The sequence below is a fragment of the Babylonia areolata genome, chromosome 23 (assembly GCF_041734735.1).
Source record: "Babylonia areolata isolate BAREFJ2019XMU chromosome 23, ASM4173473v1, whole genome shotgun sequence".
In the NCBI taxonomy this organism is placed as follows: Eukaryota; Metazoa; Mollusca; class Gastropoda; order Neogastropoda; family Buccinidae; genus Babylonia; species Babylonia areolata.
In genome coordinates this window covers 34,597,690-34,608,894 of record NC_134898.1, presented here as the reverse complement: position 1 = coordinate 34,608,894, position 11,205 = coordinate 34,597,690, and the positions used below count along the sequence as shown (strand labels likewise).

Sequence of the window (11,205 nt, the reverse complement as noted above, 5' to 3'; positions counted from 1 at the left end):
GAAGAGGCTGGAATTTAAGAACCAAAGGCAGTTATACTATTTAGCCAATATTAAGATCTTTCCCAAGACGGGTTATATTCTAATGTTCTGATTGACTTTGTCTTATTATTTATCCGACGTAATATAGTCGTAAAGAACTGGCTCCGTCATTTCTCTCCCTCCGCTCACTGTCTCTCCCTCCCTCCTCTCACTGTCTCTCCCTCCCTCCTCTCACTCTCTCTCCCTCCTTTCACTGTCTCTCCCTCCGCTCACTGTCTCTCCCTCCCTCCTCTGTCTCTCCCTCCTCTCACTGTCTCTCCCTCCCTCCTCTCACTCTCCCTCCCTCCTTTCACTGTCTCTCCCTGCCTCCTCTCACTGTCTCTCCCTCCTCTCACTGTCTCTCCCTCCCTCCTCTCACTGTCTCTCCCTGCCTCCTCTCACTGTCTCTCCCTGCCTCCTCTCACTCTCTCTCCCTCCGCTCACTGTCTCTCCCTCCCTCCTCTCACTGTCTCTCCCTCCCTCCTCTCACTGTCTCTCTCTCCCTCCTCTCACTGTCTCTCTCTCCCTCCTCTCACTGTCTCTCCCTCCTCCCTCACTGTCTCTCCCTGCCTCCTCTCACCTCTCCTCCCTCTCACTGTCTCTCCCTCCTCCTCTCACTTCTCTCCCTCCTCTCACTGTCTCTCCCTCCTCCTCTCCTCTCCCTCCTCCTCACTGTCTCTCTCTCCCTCCTCCTCTCACTGTCTCTCCCTCCCTCCTCTCTCCCTCCTCCTTCACTGTCTCTCCCCTGCCTCCTCTCACTGTCTCTCCTCCTCCTTCACTTCTCTCCCTCCTCTCACTGTCTCTCCCTCCCTCCTCTCACTGTCTCTCCCTCCCCCTCTCACTGTCTCCTCCTCCTCTCACTGCCCTCCTCTCACTGTCTCTCCTCCTCCTCTCACTGTCTCTCCCTCCTCCGTCTCCTCCCTCCTCTCACTGTCTCTCCCCTCCTCTCACTGTCTCCCCTCCCTCCTCTCACTGCCCTCCTCCTCCTTCACTGTCTCTCCCTCCTCACTCTCTCCCTCCCTCACTGTCTCTCCCTCCTCCTCTCACTGTCTCTCCTCCTCCTCTCACTGTCTCCCTCCTCTCACTGTCTCCCTCCCTCCTCTCACTGTCTCTCCCTCCCTCACTGTCTCTCCCTCCCTCACTGTCTCTCCTCCCTCCTCTCCACTGTCTCTCCCTCCTCCTCTCACTGTCTCCCTCCTCTCACTGTCCTCTCCCTCCTCTCACTGTCCTCTCCTCTCTCACGTCTCTCCCTCCCTCATGTCCCCCCCCTCCTCTCACTGTCTCTCCCTCCCTCCTCTCACTGTCTCTCCCTCCCCTCCCTCCTCCTCACTGCTCCCTCGCCTCCTCTCACTGTCTCCCTCCCTCCTCTCACTGTCTCTCCCCCTCTCACTTCTCTCTCTCCTCCCTCCTCTCACTGTCTCTCTCCCTCCCTCCCTCCTCTCTCTCCTCCCTCCTCTCACTGTCTCTCCCTCCCTCCTTTCACTGTCCCTCCCTCCCTCCTCTCACTGTCTCTCCCCCCTCCTCTCACTGTCTCTCCCTCCCTCCTCTCACTGTCTCTCCCTCCCTCCTCTCACTGTCTCTCTCTCCCTCCTCTCACTGTCTCTCCCTCCTCTCACTGTCTCTCCCTCCCTCCTCTCACTGTCCCTCCCTCCTCTCACTGTCCCTCCCTCCTCTCACTGTCCCTCCCTCCTCTCACGGTCTCTCCCTCCCTCCTCTCACTGTCTCCCCCCCCTCCTCTCACTGTCTCTCCCCCCCCTCCTCTCACTATCTCTCCCTCCCTCCTCTTCTCCCTGCCTCCTCTCACTGTCCGTCCCTCCCTCCTCTCAGTCTCTCCCTGCCTCCTCTCAGTCTCTCCCTCCTCTCACTGTCTCTCCCTCCCTCCTTTCACTGTCTCTCCCTCCCTCCTCTCACTGTCTCTCCCTCCCTCCTTTCACTGTCTCTCCCTCCCTCCCTCCTCTCGCTGTCTCTCCCTCCCTCCCTCCTCTCACTGTCTCTCCCCCCTCCTCTCACTGTCTCTCCCTCCTCTCACTGTCTCTCCCTCCCTCCTCTCACTGTCCCTCCCTCCTCTCAGTCTCTCCCTCCCTCCTCTCACTCTCCCTCCCTCCTCTCACTGTCTCTCCCTCCCTCCTCTCACTGTCCCTCCCTCCCTCCTCTCACTGTCCCTCCCTCCCTCCTCTCACTGTCTCTCCCTCCTCTCACTGTCTCTGCCTCCCTCCTCTCACTGTCTCTCCCTCCCTCCTCTCACTCTCCCTCCCTCCTCTCACTCTCCCTCCCTCCTCTCACTGTCTCTCCCTCCCTCCTCTCACTGTCTCTCCCTCCCTCCTCTCACTGTCTCTCCCTCCTTACTCTGGATATTCGTATATTTGTCGGTTAGGCTGCCTGTGTTAATACCTGTAGAACTAGCTGCCCATGCTATGATCAGCCTTTCATATGTCAATATCAGCCATCATGTACCTGTGTACCTACCTACTCACATACCCTGCTTGCCTGCCTGTTTGCGTTACTTGTTTACCTACTTAATTACATACGTGATTGTCTGCCTGCTTACTTATTTATCGCTACTTAGTACTTTCGTACCTAACTGCCAAATTACCTACCAATCTTCCTACATGTATGTCTGTATGTGTCCACTTGACTGTCTGCCTGATGGTCTCCTGTCTGACTGTCTGTCTTGAATGTCTGTTAAATGTTCCAGTCAATTGGTTCAGCCTATGTTCCCTGCACACCAACAGTCATGGACAATCCGGAACGCCAACAGCTAACACTGCGGATCGAAAGTCTCAGAGAGGAGATGAGAAGTCTGAGCCAGTACAGCGAAACTCTGCAACCAGAGAGCCAGCGTCAGAAGCTGAAGACACTTCTTCAGAAGCTGGAGAGCATAAGCCTGCTGTGGGAGATCCAGCGGCTGAGGCTGGACTCTGAATGGGTGAGTCAGGAAGCCGAACGTCTGAAGCAGGACTGGAAACCACCAACATCCGGGAGTGAACTCCCGACGCTACCGACCCAGTATTGGAAGCTGCGAATTCAATGTATTAAGCTGGACGTTAAACGTCTGAAGCTGCAGGACCAACGCCTTAAGCTGAGTTGCCAAGTAATAGCTGAAACTCGAAAACCAACTTCGGAAGCTGGAGAACCAATGTCTGAAGCTGGAGAACCAACGTCTGAAACTGGAGAACCAACATCTGAAACTGGAGATCCAACGTCTGAAACTAGAGGACCAACGTCTGAAGCCAGAGAACCAACGTCTGAAGCCGGAGAACCAACGTCTGGAGCTGGAGAACCAACGTCTGAAGCCAGAGAACCAACGTCTGAAGCCGGAGAACCAACGTCTGGAGCTGGAGAACCAACGTCTGAGAGTAACGTAAGTAAACAGACTCAGTGACTGATTAACGGACTGAGAAACAAACAATATGACGAAATGAAGGGAACATATACTTGCAACAAAACATGTATGTAAGGAGGGCTTTGCATGACTGCGGTCCAGTATTAAGGTTTGGTAGGAACAGTCAAAGGTTGTGGTCATTTCGTTGTGTTTATCTGTCTTGTTCGTTTATTGGTCAGACTTCAATAAGTCTTGCAATACAGCAGTTCCAGGAAAGTTACAAATCTCCATCTTTCCGAAGAACTCTTTCTAAGCTTGTGTGCGCTTCACCATCCGTTCAAACCAAGTTGTCATGACGCCAGCCCACGTGACCTGGTGTATGTCCATAATGAGACCCTCGAAGAATGCTTGAGCATCTTCTGCACACTTAAACTTTTTCCCATTCAACTGCTGCTTCACCTCGGGGAACAAAAACCAATGTCAAGGGGCTGATTTCAGGAGAATATGGGGGTGAGTTACCAGTTGTACACTGTTCTCTTTTAGGAGGTCTAGAGCTGCAACAGCTGTGTGAGCTCAGGCATTGTTGTGATGCAGCAGCAGCCTCTTGTTCCACTTCTTGGACGGCAGACAGTGACATACCTCTCGGAGGTTACTGTCCCTCTTTCTTGGAGGGGTACAGTGGCAACATGGCATGTTGGTGCAAAGAAACATGCAGCATCAGTTTGGAATGACTCATGGAAAGACGAAATTTTGTGGGTGCAATTTCATCTGGAAAGACTCAAACGGCTGATTGTTTTGTTTCTGGCTCGTACTGGTACACCCATGTTTCATCCCCTGTTAGATGTCCCAACACAATCTGATCATCCGCCATCGAATTTTCGCAACATGTATGTACACCATTCAACCCTTCCTTGTTTCTGCTCCTCTGTCAAGTGGTGAGGTACCCAACAGGCATAACTCCTCCTGACATCGAGGTGTTTATGAAGGATGGTGCTAATGCTCCCTGATGAAATCATCTTCCCCTTCATTTCATCAATGGTGGCACGAGGGTCATCAATGATCTTAGACCCTACCTGGGGCAATTTTGGTCGGTTACCACTGTTACAGGTCAGCCACAATGGTCATCATTTTTCAGGATAGTTCTTCCACGTTGAAACTGCATTTTCCACCTGAAGACTGTGGCCTGTGATGGTGCTTGCTTCCCAAAACAATACAACAAACTCTGGAAGCATTGCTGGTCACTCTTTCCCTGGTGAAAGTCGTACAGCATCATAGCTCGAAAATCCCGCCGACTCAACCCTAGGGGGACCTTCACCCTTGCCTGACATTTTGCCTTCCTGAACAAAAACGGTTCTATGTAGGAGAGTGAAATTTGATATTTTATCTATTATAACAATGCTGTATATAATGAATAGCGATTATTGTGAAGTCAAACGTTCTTCTCCATAGTAACGCTTATTGAAGGGCCCTCGAACACCTGGCGTCCTAGCTGTCCAAGCTGATACCATCCATGCCTTTGTCAATACCAGCTATCTTGTACCTATGTAATATCTACTTATCTGATTACCTATCTGCTTACGTATACGTGCCTACCAAGCTACCTACCTGCCAGTTTATATATTTGTCTTCTTACGCACGCGCATGCGTGTATGTGTGTTTGTGTTTGTGCGCGTGCCTGCATGATTGTCTGTCTGCTTGATGGTCTCCTGTCTGTCTCTAACATCTGTCAAACATTTCAGTCGGCATCAGGGACTGCAGCCATTGTTCCCTGCGCACCACCAACAGCCATGGAAAACCCGGAGCGCCAACAGCTGAGCATGTGGATCGAAGGTCTCAGGGCGGAGATAAGAAGTCTGAGACAGGACAGCGAAAATCTGCAACCAGAGAGCCAGCGTCACGACCTGAAGACACTTCTTCAGAAGCTGGAGAACATACGCCTGATGTGGGAGATCCAGCGACTGAGGCTGGACTCCGAACGGTTGAGTCAGGAAGCCGAACGTCTGAAGCAGGATTGCAAACCACCAACACCTAGGAGTGAACATCTGATGGCCCTGTGCTGGAAGCTGCGAATTCAAGGTATGAAGCTGGACGTTAATCGACTGGTGCTGCAGGGCAAACGCTTTATGCTGAACATCCAAGCAATCGCTGAATGTCGAAAACCAAGGTCTGAAGCTGGGGAATCAACGCCTGATGCCGGAGAATCAACGCCTGAATCTGGAGAACCGTCTGAAGCTGGAGAATCATCTGAATCCGGAGAATCAACTCTTGAAGCTGGAGAACCGTCTGAAGTTGGAGAACCAACATCTGAAACCGGAGAATCAACGCCGGAAGCTGGAGAATCAACGTGTGAAGCTGGAGAAGCATCTGAAGTTGGAGAGTCATCTTAAGCCGGAGAATAAACGTCTGAAGCTGAAGAACCAACGTCCGGAACCGGGGAATCAAAGTCTGAAGTCGGGGAACCGACGTTTGAAGGTGTATAGGCAATGTCTGAAGCTGGAAAAGCGCAACGCCTGCATGAAGGTGCTAAGAACCAACGCCTGAAACTAAAAGAAAAATGTAAAAATGGATGGCATATACATTTGTGAAAAAAAAAAAATCAACTCGTAGCGAAGAAAATAAAGAGGAAAGGTTAGTCCGAGATTCTCCCACGTACCCCCTTCCGCATCCTTGCCCCCACCCAGCTATCCCTGCTTGCTAGTTCTTCCTATCGTACAAACTTTTGGAGAGATTGTTCATATCAATTATTGGAAAATTAACAATCAAAAAGGTTCTAATTGGGGTTCTGTACATGCTTGCTGATTGGAAGTGTATGCGTGTATATGTTTTCTGTTGTCTGTTAGTCAGTCAGTCTCTCTCTCTCTCTCTCTCTCTCTCTCAACAACTACGCACACGCACACACTCACAATATACACACACACTGACAATATACACCCCCAGCGCGCGCGCACACACACGCACGCACGTACGTACATTTGTAAGTTAAAGAATTTTGAAAAAAAAAAAAACATCACAATTATCACATGATTATTGAAGTGCAGATCGTCTATTAAACGATTCCCTAAAAAAAAAAAAAGAAAAAAAAAAAAAAGTAAAACGTAACACGACATTTAACTGACGATACCCACAATGCCTTTGGAACGTCTACAATGAAGCAAGATGTGTTGCCTGTATTCACAAATAGACTGTTGAATAGTTGTTTAAAAACACGAAAGACTTTGCTGATGAATGGGACAAAGCATTGAAGAAACCTTTAACAGGTTTTGGAAATTATTTGGTTACAGATGAGTTTGTGCCAAGAACCAAAGCTACAAACATTATATTGAAGAAAAACAACCACCAAACTTTGAAAAAACAAGAATATAATAGTATGGACCTTTTTATTCAGTGCATACACATTAAAAAACTGTAGAATTTTCTTGCAACATTGTATTCTGTAAATGGTTTCTACACTTTACCTGTTCCTTTTACCCTTATTCTCTTTATATATATATATATATATATATATATATATATATATATATATATATATATTAACTCTCTCCATACGAACGCCGAAAGAGACGACGTTAACAGCGTTTCACCCCAATTACCATCATCAAAATATTGCAAGCGGAAGGCTCTTATACTGAAGAGGTGAATGTTGACGAAGAATACCACAATTCTGACGACGGAAGCTAAAGGTTGGGTCATTCAGACACCCACTGGACATCCGAGGGGTCTGTGTAGAGGAGAAGAGAGGACTGGCCGTACTGAGTGAGTTAAAAGGTAATCAAAAAGAATTATGTAACGGCCCTTATTCTTTGTTTTTTTTGAACATATTTGTTTTATTTCTGGTATACATTTAACGGATGAAGAAAAAAGTCCTGGAATGATATTTCAGTATGCAAACACAATCAGCGTGCGGGATTTCAAACGGGTGCATCTGGCGGCATTTTCCGGTCACTCATCAATGAATCATTCAAGCAATCAACCTGTCGCACGTGTGACAGAGATGGCTTTCGTCCTGTGCTGTTCTCTCTTGCTTTGAAGATGCACGTGCGGATTGCGACTGTGACTTTTCAGGGCCTGGGAGCGTGGACGTGGAAGGGGTGAGATGCGAGGTAAAGGCGAGCTGGTGCAGGGGTGAGATGCGAGGTAAAGGCGAGCTGGTGCAGGGGTGAGATGCGAGGTAAAGGCGAGTTGGTGCAGGGGTGAGATGCGAGGTAAAGGCGAGCTGGTGCCGAGGTAAAGGCGAGCTGGTGCAGGGGTGAGATGCGAGGTAAAGGCGAGCTGGTGCAGGGGTGAGATGCGAGGTAAAGGCGAGCTGGTGCAGGGGTGAGATGCGAGGTAAAGGCGAGTTGGTGCAGGGGTGAGCAGTTTTGAGTAGCACGGATTCCATTCTGGTGTCATCCTGACGGACAAATGTGAGTTCTCTGACTTTCCTTTCTCTGATCCGTATTTTCTTTCCCTTTTTTTACACTCCGGTTTTGATAACACTTTCCTTTCTCTTTCCTTTTCTTTTTTTTATTATCTTCTTTATCTCTTTTAATGTTCATTTTAATACACATTCTTTTTTTTTCTTTCAGCCTTGTTGTCTTTTAACTATTCTTGTAGTATAGCGCAAAACGGTTTTGCTATCGCTTTTTCTTCAACAACGGTGGGAAAGATTTTGTTTCTTTCCCCCTTAATCCCACTTCCTTTTATGTATAACTTGAATAATGAGTGACATTGATTTACATTATTGTTCATAACAGCATTTATTGACTATAATTGTGACGCAGCACGCAAAAACCCGGCTAAAGTTGCATCCAGCGATTCTTAGCTGTTCACAAAAACAAGTAGTTAGGGTCAAAACCGCCAAGATCGGGATTGTATTAGATATTGCATCTTCGAAGTCTTATCTTTGCTGTCGGTAAGTAACTTATTTTTGCACAAAACACTCTGGAACACTGTAGTATTTATCAATGTTTTCAGGCGCATGCCTGTCAAAACCGCGTAGAAACATACTGCAATTTTTTGCCCTATTTCAGTTGCATGCTGAAAGCGACGAAGACGGGGAAATTCCGGTCTGCGAAGTAATAAATGGCAATAAGCAGTGAACAGGCATTAATCGTCACCCCTAGACCTTCTGAATCAAGATAGCGTTTGAATGTAGTCGGTTTTCAACGGTTTTACTGGCTATCCTCTGTTAGTTGCGACTTAGGCGGGACCCATCGATTCTTCGAATTTAGCCAAGTTTCCGACTCGAAAGCTCGAAGTTCGGAAAAAAAAGTAATTTTTATTGAAAGTTCAGGCTTTCTGTGGAATGTTTTGATTGATGTTGTTTCATTCTGTGGTGTGTGTGACTCACAAAAATTCATCGAAGTATCTATGAGTTCATAAAATCGACGCAACGTGAAGTGAACAAATATGGCGTCTTCGAAAACACCATCTGCTAAGCGGCTAGCAGCAATTCTCAACAAATCCCAACAGGTTGTGAAGTGAAAGCATGTTGCACGCATGAACTGTGACACTATCTGTCTATATATAGGCAATAGGCATCTTGACACTTTCCTCGTTCGGTTACAAACAGCCATGAAAGTAAGTTTCCCTTCAAGCACTGGCCGCATCGCTGAAACTGCAGATGTAAATGTTGTCTTTAATCTGAGCATCACTTGATTTTCAAACAATCAGTGTGTTGTTGTATTATTTTTATGATTCGTTTTAGACTGCTTAATATATTTAGCGCTAAACATATAATTTGGTCACAGTAAAACCAGATGACCTTGACCGGCAAACCCTTTAACTTAAAATGTTTTGAAGACGAATGAAACATTTCTAGCCAGACACTACCGAATGAAAATATGTGTTGCACGCATGTACTGTAATGCTATCTGAACATTTTGAGGCACATAGATCTACCAGCACTTTCTTCCAATGACTAAATTTAGTCTTGAAATTAGGTCACTACACGCACTGATTTCATTACGGTGACTACTATTCTAAACAGTGTTTGTTTTTGTTTTTTTGCTGCCCCGTCATCTGCACCGTTTCAGTGGCATTACTCCCACGCCGCTCATTTAGATTCCCCCATACACGGCCACACCCGGGTTTGTCCGTCGTAGTTCCAGCGTCGGCAGTCCACAGGGAACTATCGATGTTAGGTCGCCAGGAGGCCACACCAGAGGAGACCCTGCACTGCTGCTGAGTCACTTCGGTGGTGTTCAGTGGTGCCTGTTCTGTTTTAACGTACTTAGGGCACCACCTACTAAGCCCCATACTAACGACAATAATGGCTTATGAGCGTCCCTCCCAGAGTGGAGGCCGCCACCACGTCCCTCAAACAACAGCCCTCCATGAATCTGCCAACACTGACGACATTGACAGGACTCACCCCAAGCACGGAAGTGGAGGGGTATCGAAACTGAGGTCACCATGAGAGCAGGCATGAAAGGCCACAGACTTTGAGACTATTTTGTTTCTATTGATGACGATGAAGGAGGAGGAGGATGACGATGATGATGACGATGTTGCTATGGAGGTCCATTTTGGTTTGGGACTGCGTGACAAGGCTGTACTCCACGCTTCAAACAGTGTGTTTGTTTATCGCACTGTGACCATTCACACAAATACTATGCTGCACTAGATCTGTATTAGCTATATTCATAAACACTCTAATTAGTGGAATCTAACTGATTTGTGTTGTTTAAAGTCAGCTGCACGTTAGGAGATCAATTAAATCTGTAATAAGGTCACAGCAAGATGTGATGGCCTTGACCAGCAAATCTATCATTAGGCCTGGAAGATATGACTAAATGTCTGAACAACAACATGTATTTTATTAGGTCGTGGTAACTGCGTATTATCATGCTATTGTAACTACCGAAACATATTTTATAATGTGGGAAATACAGTAAGACCGTTCTCGTTTCAAATCATATTTGCTAAGGTACTAAAAAACAAAAAATGAATGTTTAACACAGTCCTCAGACGTTAAAAAAACTTGTAAATCACCCATCAGCTAAGGTCCTGTTCTTCCACGCTGTGCTCTAAAAACTGATTTTGACTGTAAACGACTGATCCAATAACACACTTACATGATAAGATATGACTGGATGGCTCAATCTCATGACAAAAGTGGCCATTCTATTCCAATCACAGCACCAGACCGGTTGCTGCATGCTTGCATCTACCATTAGGACACCAGGCCTTATCACAGAAATTGTAAAGGAGATCTGTAGCAGAGACTTACGGCTCTGTACAAGTGTTAAGGTAGGGTTGTTGGGCGTTGATTCAGTCAATACTCTCACGACATCAAAGGGCAATGGAAAAGGAGGGATAATGAGAGTTTGAGGGTAAGGGTGGGGGACGGGTTTTTTTTTTCCGATGAAAATCCCACATGCCTGTCATCGGATGTGTGGTTACAAGAGTCACAAAGTACATAAAATGCACTCTATCAAGCTAAATAAACAATTTTGATAGTTTCAGCATGACTGAAAAACTAAAACATTAAGCTGGTATCACAAAGTTAATGAAAAACCCTTCTCGACTGGTTGGGTTGTCTCTTTCCAACTGGGCAATGTTTAGTCTTTGTGACAATCCCTGCCATATGTACACAATGATGTGCACTTTAAGTTAGTCTTAGCAGCATTTGCACCTTTCTCTGCACACCACTGTGCAGGAGCAGTGAATCAGTTCACATCGTTTCTTGAGCTTTTGTAGAATGGTCCACAAAGGTCTTTCTCTCTCCTTTTTGCAAACCCCGCCGTTCTACCTCCAGATGTAAGCACTCTCTCGGATAAACTGCTCTCTGCGTGTGCCTTTCAAGAGCTGCTGATGTGGGTGGAGTACCTTCCAAAGTTTTTTCTTTCCTTTAGCGAGGAGAGGCTGTCTGACTATGCTGATGA

General features: G+C 47.0%; 1 protein-coding gene across 1 annotated transcript; it reads left to right on the top strand.

Annotated features, from left to right (window-relative positions):
• Window positions 1-2,719: 2,719 nt before the first annotated feature.
• Window positions 2,720-5,868, top strand: LOC143298308 (uncharacterized). Its single transcript, XM_076611138.1, has 2 exons — window positions 2,720-3,379; window positions 5,080-5,868. The coding sequence occupies exons 1-2, from the start codon at window positions 2,753-2,755 to the stop codon at window positions 5,725-5,727; spliced, it is 1,275 nt and encodes a 424-aa protein (XP_076467253.1). The 5' UTR covers window positions 2,720-2,752; the 3' UTR covers window positions 5,728-5,868.
• The last annotated feature ends 5,337 nt before the right edge of the window (window positions 5,869-11,205 follow it).